General features: G+C 42.5%; 2 protein-coding genes and 1 long non-coding RNA gene across 9 annotated transcripts in view; 2 read left to right on the top strand and 1 right to left on the bottom strand.

The window, feature by feature from the left end:
* RHBDD1 (rhomboid domain containing 1) overlaps positions 1 to 13,892 on the top strand; it is a 127,677-nt gene that overhangs the window by 79,422 nt on the left and 34,363 nt on the right. The gene's annotated exons all lie outside the window — the stretch shown is intronic.
* On the top strand, positions 8,579 to 9,016 carry LOC116756402 (60S ribosomal protein L35-like). Its single transcript, XM_032636664.1, has one exon. It carries the CDS (start codon positions 8,615 to 8,617, stop codon positions 8,999 to 9,001), a length of 387 nt encoding a protein of 128 aa, XP_032492555.1. The 5' UTR covers positions 8,579 to 8,614; the 3' UTR covers positions 9,002 to 9,016.
* Positions 10,929 to 13,656, bottom strand: LOC116756403. Its single transcript, XR_004350632.1, has 2 exons — positions 13,607 to 13,656; positions 10,929 to 11,151 (listed from the first exon to the last, which is right to left on the bottom strand). It is a non-coding gene; the product is annotated as an uncharacterized LOC116756403 (long non-coding RNA).

Raw genomic sequence — 13,892 nt, 5'->3', positions numbered from 1 at the left:
CTTTTAATCTTTCATCGTGTGGTACAAAGAGAAAAGGATGGGAATTCAGTGGTCTGAGCTTCAGTCCTGGAATATCAGTGCACTAACTTTACTTGAGGTGTGAGTCACTGAATCTGATCAGACCTTTGTTTTATTATTATTTTTTATAATAAGAGAGTTGAACTGGGTCCTCTTCAAAGCTTCTTCCTCTTCCATTCTGAGGTAATGGACTGAGCAGGACGGGCGTAGCTAGAAAGACATGCGGATATTGAGAAATGTCAGGAATATTGGCGAGTGTTTGTCATCTAGGTCTCAGGGCTGACGGATGAAAGATCATTTCTGGAAGATAAATTCACACAACTGTCTAAGGCAGATCTAAATTGATAAATACATGCATTTGATGGTGGTATCTGCGTCAGTTGCATGATTATTTGAGCCTTCACTGGCCCAGTGCAGGCATAATGCAGTTGGCGATTTTTAACATATGCAAATGATCACGGCCGGCCTGCTTGGCTTTGCAGGCGTGTTGCAGGCCAGGACAGAGAGGTACAGCTCATTCCATGTGACCACTTCTTTTTTTTTAAGTAATTTGGTGTGTTTTCCCCCAGGAAAACGTTCTCTGTAATGAAAAAGCGCCATCTGCCAGATTCCCTAAAAGCAGTTTCATTGCAGAACACTTCCTTTGGATTATAGGTTCTTACTCCCTTCTCTCTACATTGGAGATATTCATTTCAGTGAGTAAAGTTTGATATTTGAGACTGTATCTAGATGTGAAATTGTGCATGTAAAGAAATGTAAATACATGATGTTTCAAACCTGCAAAAGAACATGTGAATATATCCCAGTCAGGAAAAGAAATAATAAAATAAGTGGACCAGAGTTCTGTTTAGGTCCCTATGGGGAAGGAGCAGGCTTCTGTGGAGGTTTTATACCTAAAAAGATTAACTGTAGCTCAGCCGCTGCTAAAATAATAAAGATAATGATACATGAAATTGAAACATATTTGAGAAATTAACATTAATAGTTCTATGTGAATTTATAATTTTTCCTCCGGCTACCTAACCCCACAATCACCATTTCTTGAAAGGGATCATTCAGATGCTAATGAGTAGATTTAGCAATGAAAGTATACACAAACCTCTAATGAATTAATTCCACCTACCCACGTCCCCTTCATCTTCCCCCACACGTGGACCCTGTTTCGTGGGCTACCAAGTCTTGATGGTTTTGGAAATACTACCTTGCACGCTCATCATGTTGCTCTGGATCATTATTCATTCTGTTCCTCAGGAAATCCCAGTTGGAGCCCCTTGTTTGTATACGGTATTGTTAAGCACTGCAGGTACGGAAATGAGTCAATCTTGTTCTTTGCTGTCAAACCAAAAACATTGTTCTTTCTGCTGAACGACAGGAGATTTTAGTGACTGACTGACTTCGCTTCAGCTACCCAATATATTAGATTTAGGAAAGAGATACAGTAACTTTTGAAATGAGCTGATCACTTTATTTACCCATCTATGAAATTCTCTGCTTCAGCAACTATGATTCCCTAAGTTATGTAAGAATTTTAGAGAATATCAAGTTTACTAATATGATGATTTGGGTACTCAGGTCATCTATACAATTTTTAATCTTGAAGTTATTGAGGTGTATATTCAGTGTTTCATAAGATCAAACTTAATAGGAAGAGAGATGTCAAATAGTGCGTTAAAATTATAGTGGATTTTACATTCTTATTAATCAAACAATTGAGGGTGTGAAGAAGGTTCTAATTCTCTGTGTCTGTACTAAAATATGAAACCAAACAAAACAGTATCTATTTTTTTTTTGAGCTGAAGGCCCAGACTTTGAGACTTTATTTCATAGACTCAGTAGTTGAATAAAATTTTATTCTTTTTTATTTGAACCTTTCTAATTCCTTTCTAAGCGTGGTAAGTACAGATAACATATACCACCTAACTTTAGCATATAATTTTAAGCACATAACTGCAGTCTTGGGGAGGGACCTATTGTTTTGATCCTTCGCTTAATTTACTTAAATTACTTTTTAAAGTAGATAATGTAGAATGAGACAAGGCTGGACCATTATCAAACATAACTGGCACTGAGAGTGACCTTAGAGGTCAGCATATCTGACACCTGATCTTACTCAATGAGGAAGCAGACTCGGAGAAGTCAAGAGACTTAATATCCCATCATTTATATCTATGGCCCAATTATTGTGGACGGTGTCCTGCCCTGGGGATGCTGTTGTGATGTAGGTTGGGTTCCCCGGGCATGAAGAGCCTGGGGGTCAGGACCTTCCTGGAAGGTGCTAGATTGGATCCACATTTCCTTGGGCTCCTGTGTGTCCACCCTAGAGCAGAGCTGAACCCTGAATTAGCTTCCACATCCGCCTTCCAGTCTGGCTGCAAATGGACTCTCAGCTTTCTCCTACCGCAGGGACAGAGTCCTCTGGCCTTCAGAAGGAAGGGAGGCAGGTGATGACGCGTGTGAGACTGCTCTGATGTGTGTGTGCTAACACCTGTTAGATGCGTGCTGTGATTGCCGTGCGATTCTGCTTTTGTTTTGCCATGGGAATAGGCAGCACTCAGCTCCTTTTCTGGAAGTCCTCCCTGAATTCCAGATGTCCCGGGGTGGACGGTGCTGAGGGCCTGAGACAGGTGATGATGGGTCCCTGAACTCGGTTATTATGGTCTTTTAGAATTTGGACAAGCATTTGTCCTGCTGGTTATAAAAGCAGAACATATTCACGGTGGAAAATAATCAATACAAATCACCAAAAAGAAGACAAAAAGTGATCCATAACCCCACCACCCGGAGAAAAGCCACATCACATTTGAGGTGTATCCTTGCAGCTACCCATAACACAGGCACCCAGAAGAAACCACGTAAATGTTTTGGTGAATTCTTTCCAGGTCAACAAGCAGTACCTCTTCCCTCGTGGTTACTGTGCTAGGAAGGTTCACATCCCCACACAGAACCCTACAAAATAAGCATTTGTAATTATAGCCATTGTTTTAGATTGGGAAATAGAAGCACAGAGAAATGAAATGGCTGGCCCGGGGTCACATTCTGAGTGGTAAACACCAGGCAAGAAGGCCAGACTTCTCTGTTCCTAGTCGGGGCCTCTTCAGAAAAAGCGCTTCTAGGCTGTCGTGAATTGTCAGTTATGGAAGAGACCAGCATGATCCTGTCTGTAGCCTTCCACATAGTCAGCCCGCGTGGCCGAGCTGGAGTTATGTTTGTGTTTTGGGAGGTGGATTGGCCATTACGATCATCCTGAAATCAGAACACTGAAAACGCTTTGGTAGGTGTGGTCACTATAGAACAGTCTTAGCTACGTTTAAAAAGACAGTATTACTTGTAGAATGACAATGACATTTCTCTTACTGTTGTCCTCACATGATTGGCTAAGTTCTTTTGTTTGGTTGGGTTGTCTTTTTCTTTAAGCAAAAATTCCTGACATTAATTAAAAATTGTGAAGTAAATAGTTTGTTTACGGAAAGAATGCCCTTCTTACACAAGAAACTGGCATCTCAGGTACCTAATAGAACACACACCAAAAAAATGCTTCCTATAGACAATCATAAATAATCTGCTGGGCAGTGATTTGTTTCTACCAAAAATCATAGCGTATGAGTGTGAAAATACTGTTTTTACTCTGGACAATTAGTGACATTTGAATTAAGGATATTTGCGATGTTCATTTAAATAGGACTCAGTTTTTCTTCCGTGGCTTTCTTTTTAGAAAAGAAAAGATTCATAACAAAAAAGAATAAATGGGCTTGCACTAAGTGTGCTTCAAGGCAGAATTTTATGTTGAGCCACCTATCAATGTTACACGTGAATCATTCACGTGAGAATTTTCACTGTCGTTTACTTAGCCTCTTGAATCTCACTCAGAGGTGCACGTGTTCATCCGTTTTGTTGTGTTGTTTTGCTAGTGAGAAAAATCAAGTCATGTGTTGGTTTCCATTTATTATAGAATCACAAATAGCTTTCAAAGTGGTCTAGTTTCATCACATGGCAGTTCTCCAAGAATTCAAAACTATTTATAATTCTGTTGAACTTCGTTATGGAGAGCCAGATGTGAGAGTCATGCATAATATATATTTATATATCTTCAAGCATCTCAATTAGGGACCAGCAATCTTCCTGTGTCACATCTGTGTTTTTTAAATCTACTTTTGTTGCAAGACAGGACCAAAATTGCACAGCGTTATTAAGATTACTATAAATATTAAGCTGATTAAAATTACATTGTAATCATCTGCTTTGGAAAACTCGCAAATGGCCTAATCATGCCCCAATAGGAAGTAGGTGAAATAAATCATGATCTAGAATAATACTTAGCCGCTAAAAATAGAAGCAGGTTCACAGTGAGTCAAATGAGCAGGATATAGCAGTAGTCTTAGTAGAAACTCATTTATTTTTGTAAGACCTAGTAAATGTACTATAAAAAAGATTGGAATAATATTTAGCAAAATGCCACTCATCCTTATTTCTCAGAAATAAGATTATGGTGACTTAACTTTCTTGTTTTGGCTTGACTCCATTTTCTAAAATGTCTGCAAAATCACGGAGAACCTTTATTAAGAAAAAATATGAAAACCTATGCATTGCTAAAAATATTTAATATTGACCTTCCTCTTCTTTTTTTTTTTTATTTTTTATTTTTTATGCTGTATGTGGGCCTCTCACTGTTGTGGCCTCTCCCTTTGCGGAGCACAGGCTCCGGACGCGAAGGCTCAGCGGCCATGGCTCACGGGCCCAGCCGCTCCGCGGCACGTGGGATCTTCCCGGACCGGGGCACGAACCCGTGTCCCCTGCATCGGCAGGCGGACTCTCAACCACTGTGCCACCAGGGAAGCCCTGACCTTCCTCTTCTTTGATATTCTCCACAGTGCCATCCCATTAAAGGCATCAGGTCATTTTTTGTAGAGAAATGCAGAGAAAACTGCACCTCATCCCTTCACCTCCAGCTTCTGTGGGCTACTTATGGTCTGTCAGTGTGTTGAGGGAGATTGCGCAGAGCCGAGCATCCAGACTAGGACCTCGACGTCCTGTCTCCACTTTTCCTGTTTGCTCATTGCCTTCTTTCCCTTCTCATCTCTACTCCAACCTTCCAGGCTAAAGGTATCCATACACTTTGGGCAAGAAGACCAGTGGTTCCTATTACTGGTAGCTAGCTCTCCCCTGGCTGCTACAATGATTTCTTTCTTAAGGGTTCCAGAACACACTGGATCCTGTCTCAGTTTGAGGCTGCTTTAGTGCCATGGCACTAGGCATTTCCATTTGACTTTACAGTTTACAAAAGTTAAAGCAGCATACATTTTATCGAGTGCAGTCCTTTCAGACCTGTTCTGCTTCGTCTCACTGGAAGGTGTGAGGTGATTGACACTCAGAGGTTTGGGTCGCCAAGGAAAGGGGGAGTCTGGCATCCTTTCTGGGGAGTCTGGCATTGCTTTCATTGTCACCAGAAAGCAATAGGAGTTGACTCTGGAATCATTGTGTTCAGGATTCCCTGCAAATCAACCAAAACAACCCAAAACCCAGTCGTTTTTAATTTTCAGCTCAGTGAGACTAAAGGGAAACAGTTTGCTTTTGGCTCGGGTGACGCTGAAATAAAATGCAGCTGAGCCCACCGAGGTTAAGGGAGAATAAAGTGTTTCGCATAGGTGTCTTCTAAAAGAAGAGACATCTGTATGGAACACCTGCTGTCTTCATTATAACTTTAAATAAGCTGCGTCTCTGGGGGTTAGAAGGGCCCTTCTTTTGGCACACTGTGCTGTGACAAAGATAAACTTTAAGCCCCAAGTAGTTTACCATTGTGTAGAGGATGCTTTTTGGCGAGACGCATGGGGGTGAGGAGGGAAATGAGCCCCTGGCTTAGATAACTCAGGGCCAGCGAGGCCCGTTTTGAGCAGAGCTTTTGACACTATGACACTTGTCAGGTTGTGACAGTGTTTCCTTACCCCTTGGCAGCCCTAATTATTTGCTAATTATTATCGTCTTAATGTTTTATACATCAGGGAAGCATAGAGACAGTGCTTCTTGCCAAGTGGGCATAGCTGTTTCCTGGACTTCTGGGTTTCTTTGTATGCTTTGAGGAAGGGATCTGAACAGTCACTGTGCAGGCCTGTGTTGATGGCTTGTGTCTCTTATGATTTTGCTTATTATCACAGGACCAGATGGTCTTGCACATAGGCACAAGGGTGGGTAGAGGGAAAGAGCACCAAGGAATGCCTTTCTCGGAGAGCCTTTCAAACCAGTTGGCATTTGGGCAGTTTCCAGTCCAACCAAGAATGATTTCCATAAGCGGTAGCCGTGAAAACAACCTTGTGGCCCCAGAAGATAATATTTAATCAGCGATGTGGTTCATCTTATTAGCCTGAGGGGGAAATAACTCACCACCAAATTCTACCATATAATAGATGGGATTGTTTGAAACCCATATCAGAACGTCTGCTGTTTTCTAACTGTGCAAACCTAATGCTTTGTCCCCCTAAAGCAGCAGCAGTTGTACAGCTGCTGTGTACCCTGTCTCTCTTAGACCTTGACACCAGACAAGGGGACATCTTCAGAGTTAATGAGCAATTAGGATGTTCTTTCCTGTCAACTAACTGGCAGAATAATGAGATCAAATGAGCCCTGTCCTTAAAAACACCCAGACTTGTGTTTTCCAAAAAGGGTGTCTTTCTCTGCTGTTTTAGTTACATGAATAGACAAACAACTATTTAACATGGAAATAAATTAAATATCGCACCTACAGCAAACAGAAGAGAGAGGTATACAGACCGGATACTATTTATTCTAAACTCAGAATTCACAGGTTTTCCTCTTGAGTGACTGTAATGACGTCATAACATCTGCTATCACCTTAATTATCTTAAAGATTGGCAGGCAAATATTTAGGGAGTGAGCATCCTTTCTCATATGAATGAATGTATCATATCTAAGTTTGGGGCAATCGAGGTACTGATTCTAAATTTGAATTAGTGGGCTCCAGACCATGCGCCATCTAAGGATTTTGGTCTTTCCCTGAATGTGATGAGAAGTTAGTGAAGGGTGTGAACAAAGGGGCAAGGGAAGCAGAGAAAATGGGCAAAGGCCCTGAGATGAGAGGGTGGCCCATTGTAGGTACTGCGATAGTTGTGGCTGCAATATATTTTTCATTGTCGGACCAGAGTGGCAAGATGGGTGGGAATCAGGTTGTGAAAGGCCCGGAATGTTGTGTTTAAGGGTTTTGTACTTGACCCTGGAAACAGGGGAAACCATTGAGACTTTTAAGTAGGGAGGGCAATAAGATGAAATCTGGATTTTAAGCTCACTCTGCTATGTGCGGGGACTGGGTTGCAGGGAGAGAGATGGAATTTGAGTGAGTTCCAGCACACCAGGCACCATTATAAGTGACATGTATGCATGTTTAGTGTGTGTGCATGTGTATGCACTTGAGTGTGTGTGTGCGTGTGTGTTCACTCAATCCAACAACCACCAATGCAGTGTTACTGTTTACCCATTTCAGAGAAGAGACTAAACCGAAGGAAGGCAAACTGAGGTCCCATAGCTAATAAGTGACAGGGCTGAGATTTGAGCACAAGGAGTCTTGGTTCCAGAGTCTGTATACTTATTACCCATGACGTCATTTTGCCTTTCATATTGTATTGGTATGGTCATCATCATAGTAATTTAATTAATAATTGATATAATTAATAATCTAATTGCTACTAGTACTTTACTAGCTTAGTGAACTTTTTTCTGTATTCATACTCATTCCTGTTGGAATGAAATTAGAAGTTTTAGTGAGTTAGAGTTTTCTGTAAAATATTCATCAAAAAGTTTCAAATTAAGTTTTTCAAATAGAGGTTATTAATGTCTTCTTGGTCAACTTTAAATTTCCTATGGGAGTTTCTACTGCAGATTTCATGGTTGAGTGTTTTCGGGGCCTTCAGTGGAGACCTGTGAAAGTCTAGGGAACATGAAATCCCCAGCTGTTTTCTAGCCCACAGGTAACACTCAGCTAACTATAGATAGAATACTCCCAATTCAATGGAAAGTTAGAAAAGACCATATTAAATGAAGGAGAATGGACATTTATGAAAGCTACAGCTCACTGACATCAAGGAGAATTAAATTTATTCGAGCAGTGACCTCACTTGATTTCTGAAAAAAGAATAACCATTGATGTGCAATGTGTTTCAGTAAATGAATGGTGGGTGCATTCAAGGCTTGTAAGACAATGAAAGGCCAAGCATATAGTTAACTAGCATTTGTTAAGTAACTAGAGGAGGGGTTTCAGAGATTTTGGTAGTTCTCAATCCTGGCTTCCTGTTACAGTCACCTGAGGAGCTTTTAAAAATGATCAGTGCCGGGACTTCCCTGGTGGCGCCGTGGTTGAGAGTCCACCTGCTGATGCAGGGGACGCGGGTTCGTGCCGCGGTCCGGGAGAATCCCACATTACGCGGAGCGGCTGGGCCCGTGAGCCATGGCCGCTGAGCCTGCGCGTCCGGAGCCTGTGCTCCGCAACGGGAGAGGCCACAACAGTGAGAGGCCCGCGTACCGCAAAAAAAAAAAAAAATTATCAGTGCCGCTTTTTCCCTTCGAGAAGGCGGCGGAGGCTGACTCTACAGTCATGGCCAAGATTAAGGCTCGAGACCTTCGCGGCAAGAAGAAGGAGCTGCTGAAACAGCTGGAGGACCTGAAAGTGGAGCTGTCCCAGCTACGCGTGGCAAAAGTACCAGGCGGCGCGGCTTCCAAACTCTCCAGGATCCGAGTTGTTTGCAAATCCATCACCCGTGTACTCACCATCATTAACCAGACTCAGAAGGAGAACCTCAGGAAATTCTATAAGGGCAAGAAGTACAAGCCTCTGCATCTGTGGCCCAAGAAAACGCGTGCCACGCGCCGCCGGCTCAACAAACACGAAGAGAACCTGAAGACCAAGAGGCAGCAGCGGAATGAGCGGCTGTACCCGCTCCAGAAGTACGCAGTCAAGGCCCGAGCAGCCAGGTGTCAATAAAACAAACAAACTGGCAAAAAAAAAAAAAAAAAAAAAATTGTCAGTGCCTTGGCCCCCAATAAATCAGAATATACAGCTGGTGGGGCAGGGGTGAGGGCAGGTGAACAAAGACGGCAGCGTGGGCCCAGGTACTGGGACTGCTTCATAAGTTCCCCTGGTGATTCTCGCAGGGCTTTAGGTCTTTAGGTGGGGAGTTCCTTGAGGGCCACGGAGAGAGGTTCCCATTTCTCTCTGCGTCGCTCTTAGCAAGCTCTAGCAGAAGACAATGGGTACTTTTTTTTTAATTGAAGGTACAGATAGTACCATCCATTTTAGTAGTTACCTAGATTTCTAAATTCTTTCTATGTAATTTTTAGAATATTTGGAAAACCCATATTGTGCCACGTATGAGCAAGGTAGCCATCTCTCTTCCCCCCAGATGAAGATAAACAAAACCCAGATTCTCTGCCTTCAGGGAACTTAGTCAAGTGGAAGAGAGAGTGAGGAAAGGTGGAGGGAGGGAACTAGGAAGGCATCAACAAAAATAGCTATTATCTGGGTGAAACTGTTGCTAATCAAAGAGAAGGGTGACTGATGGTTGGGAATATTTAGGAATGGGACGGATGGATGGAAAGAAGGAAGGAAAAGCTGTGGATGGTTTCCTAATATGTTTCGATGACAAGAAAAGAAACCATTAAGACCGACTTATTTCACATACGAATTCTTATTGGAAATCATGCTATTAAGAAATCGTAAAATAGCATGTTTTTTTGTTTGTTTGTTTTTTGTCTTTTCTGTTCTCTAGGCTTGTTTTCACCGATGAGGAATGTTAACATAAACATAAAGCAGTGAGTTTTTTTGGTTTTTTGCGGTACGCTGGCCTCTCACTGTTGCGGCCTCTCCCGTTGCGGAGCACAGGCTCCGGACGCGCAGGCTCAGCGGCCATGGCTTACGGGCCCAGCCGCTCCGCGGCACGTGGGATCCTCCCGGACCGGGGCAGGAACCCGTGTCCCCTGCATCGGCAGGCGGACTCTTAACCACTGCGCCACCAGGGAAGCCCAAGCAGTGAGTTTTAATGATTATTGCTCATAGTGTGCTTTCTTTTTTAATTATTTTGCCTTTTAACATGTTTCTTATTACAGAGGAATGGGATTCTTTTTCAGGCCTTCTAGTGGTTAGGAAGTTTGCAATTCACGAAAGCACCAATTACAGACGATTATAACCTGACAGCACAACTGCCATTTGAGGAGAGCTCAGTTGACACTTTCAGCAACTGTGCAAAAAAACCTTAGCCTAAGAGCCCTGTGGCGGCGGTTTGGCCTTATAAGAATTACACAGAGTTCTTGTTAATATAGTTATTCTTAGATTATAACTCTGTAAGAGCCTTAGAAACGGCCTGGTCCTAACCACCTTGGCACACTGCACCCTAGAAAGAGAGGGTGTTGGCTAGAGCCGCACGGCTTAACCGTCCCTTAGCTAGTGCTGGAGCCTGCATCATCGCACTCCCCGTCCGGAGTTTTCACCACATCCCCCAAGTCCACTTTTAAGCATAACATGCAGTCAAAACAACGAACGGGGTTATTCGCAGAGTAATGATGCACATTCTGACCATTACTGCTCCATATCCCCCACTACCTGTCAGCAAGATCCTTTGGTACCTGCATTTGCTTCGAGAACTGTCTAGTGAGCAACTAGAGTAGAGGGGGGAAGCTCTACCCTTTAAAGTAAGCTTTAAGGGGTTCCAGGGAGCAGCTGGGAGCAGCTTGCTGTCTAACATGACATCGGGAACTCGAGCAGATTTACCAGCGTCTTGCATTTAACCGAGCTTTCTTGTGAGTGGATCCAGAACATCCTACAACTAGGTTTTCTTTTTATGCACTGATTATTTGACGCTGTGGAGTTTTGGCCAGATTGATCTTTAAGGCATCACATAATTTTTAAGACAAAATTAGGAGTCATCAACTTACATTTTATTAGTCTAGTTTTATAACATTGGTACAGAAATGGGTTTTTAATTGAAGTCAAGTTTAGCATCGACATCTTGCTGCATGCAGAAGCATTAGCTTTTTGCATTGGGAGGGACCCTGGGAGATGCTTCTCATTCATGCCCCAGATGCTCCCTGCAGCCTCCATGAGTCGGGCCATCTTCACACTGTCAGAAATGTGTGTCTCTGGAAGACAAAGCATAAAACGAGAATAATTCTCTCTTTTGTGGACCGTTGCCAAGTTGGCACTTAACGGGATTAAAAAATTGATTAACCGGCCTTAATTTAAAATTGTCTTACGGTAGTTATTTTATGGTAGTTATCAGGTAAAGTTTACCTAGCCAGCCGGAACAAGCTTTGCCTATCAAGAATTTGATGACTGTGTTTTTAAATATATGTAAAGGTGGGGGGAAGGAAAAAAAGTAGGAAGAGCTTAGAGTCTGTTTCCCCCACAGTCTGTGATGAAGCCCTTTGCAGCCTGGCTTTCACGCCTTGACACAGTGTGGGCTTCGCAGCCATTCAGGCCCCAGTTGGAATCCCAGCTGTCTTTCCTTCACCAGTGAACAAGGTAATTAGGGGATTTATGGGGATTCTGTGGCTGGGGAGTTAAACCCTCCTCTTGGGGCTGTGGTGACGGCCGGTTGAGACAGGGGATGAGGGCACCCTTCCCAGAGAAGGCCCTCGATAGATCCTCTTCATTTCCCTTCCTCCTCTTTCACATGTGCTCTCTCCACTCACCTTAGGTCACTTACTAAAATTTTTCTTTTGGCATTTATTTCCATGTCTCAGAGATTCCTCCAAAAAGATAATAATGGTAACGAATGCTTGAGCACTAATATTTAGCAAGCCTCTTTTAGGTACCAGGCACAGCAAGTGCCTTTCATGCATTTTTTTAAATTTACTTTTTACAAGGACTCATGAGGCAGGGCACAATTGAAGCTTAAAAATTAAATGTAACAGGCCTGGATTCATACCTCGACTCTATCTGACTCCAAAGCACTGCATCCTGCTCCAAGGATCTCGTTCTTGGAGCTCGAAATTCTGTTTCTGCTGCCATCCCAGGTGATGATTATGAAAACAGTAACAGCCAGCACGTAGCTTGTGCTGGGCACCGCTCTAAGCCCTTTATATATGTTGACATTTAAGGCTCACCACAGCCCTCTACAAGTTCTTTTGCTGTCCCCATTTTTCAGATGAGCAAACCAAGGCACAGAGAGGCTTAGTAACTTGTCCACTTACCCAAGGTCACACAGAGTTAAAACTGGGTCTCAAACTCTAGTTTTTAATCCCCCAGCTGTCCTTCCCGTTTCACTTAAGCAGTTCTCAAAACTTGTTTTACACTAGATCTCAGACTAATCAAAGATGAGACAGGAACTCTCTCTTGCTCAACTTAACCATCCCTGCTACTCTACTTTTCCAGTATCTTGCAGAATTTTTTCCTTATTCTTGCTACAGTCCTTGTAAAGTAGTGATACATTGAATATTTCGTCCAAACGCTAAACCAAGAATAATGCCTAAGCAAGGAAGAACAAATTCATTAACTAGGAATCCATTTACAGTCAATCCCCAGGGCTCATTGTGCAGTCAGTGCTTCTGCATCATTTAGAGTTGCTAATAAATGAAGGTCTTTGCATCTTTCCAAGTGTCTTCATATTTACCAGTCTCGTATTTTACCATAGGAAGCGGCTTCAACAAGCATATTCATGTGTTGACAGTTCTAATTAATACAAGTAATTAGTCCTGACAGTAGAACTGTGAAAAGAAGACCCATTCATAAATTTGCTAATTATGTCACTCTGCTCAGAATTTAATCGCAGTCTAGTCTTTAATCATTTCTGTATATGGGCAAAAGGCCAGCTCACTAAATTCTTCAGACTTTCACATTTACTTCTGATAAAGGAATTTTATCAAAGTTAATTTATCTTTGGAACTTAATATTCCAGTGTGCAGGAATTGGTGAAGAACAGAGCTCCTTCTGGAGAGAAATAAACAGGAGAATGGGAAAAACCAGGCAAGGAAGGAAGGAGGTAGGAAGAAGTCATCGAGGGCATCCATATGCTTTCTTACATATCTAAGTCTACAAGGTTTTGTGCACTCATATATTGATGTTTTTCTAAAAACTAAGGTAGTTTTATTTAGGCTGTTGGTATATTTGTGGTACAGAAAATTTGAAGACAGTTTGTTACTTGGATCCCAAGTTGAGCCCTCCTCTCTCTGATGTAAATAGTGTACATTTGCAGGCATGTTTGTTCTGGAGCAGGGTTTTTCAACCTGAGCACTATTGACATTTGGGGCTGAATAATTCCTTGTTGGGGTGGAGCTGTCCTGTGCATTGCGGGATGTTGAATAGCGTCCGGCATCTACCCACCAGATGCTCGTGCACCCTTCCTCCCAGTTGTGACGGCCAAAAGTATCTACAGACATTGCCAGTTCTCCCTTAGGGGGCAAAATCTGTTGAGAACCACCACACCAGAGGGTAAGTTTAGATGATAAAGAATCAGGTAAACTTGTGTGTAGGACACTTACATAGAATCAGTTATAGCAAAATCAATAAAATCAAGCACATCGCTTGGAAGTGATTTAGTGGCAGGAAATCCAGATTTGGAATGATATTCCTTGAATTTCAGTACCTCCTTCTTACCTTTTCAATGTAAAGGTCCCTCTGGTTCTCTTTGATAGCAAGTAGGGTGGCACTTGGTACCCTGGTAGTAGAGTGGTTGTATCTAAAACTCCTTTGCTTCTTGTGTTAAATACACTGGGCTCTTAGCTTTCATGGACTTAGTATGTAGTGTTTCGACCACTTTTAGGTGACCTTAAAGTTCTGGGTACTCAGCTGCAGGTGTTCTTTGTTCCCCTTTCCAGTCCATTAATTCCTTCCCTTCTTGTCTTACTTGCCTCCATCCAGTGCTTAGATTTCCAGTCCTTTG

The sequence above is a fragment of the Phocoena sinus genome, chromosome 7, assembly GCF_008692025.1.
Source record: "Phocoena sinus isolate mPhoSin1 chromosome 7, mPhoSin1.pri, whole genome shotgun sequence".
Taxonomy (NCBI): domain Eukaryota; kingdom Metazoa; phylum Chordata; class Mammalia; order Artiodactyla; family Phocoenidae; genus Phocoena; species Phocoena sinus.
The sequence above is the reverse complement of the archived record's forward strand: the minus strand, read 5'-3'. Positions and strand labels throughout refer to the sequence as shown.

What these genes read in the sequence shown, in the direction of transcription:
- LOC116756402 (XM_032636664.1), top strand. Translation starts at nt 8,615, where the DNA reads ATGGCCAAGATTAAGGCTCGAGACCTTCGCGGCAAGAAGAAGGAGCTG.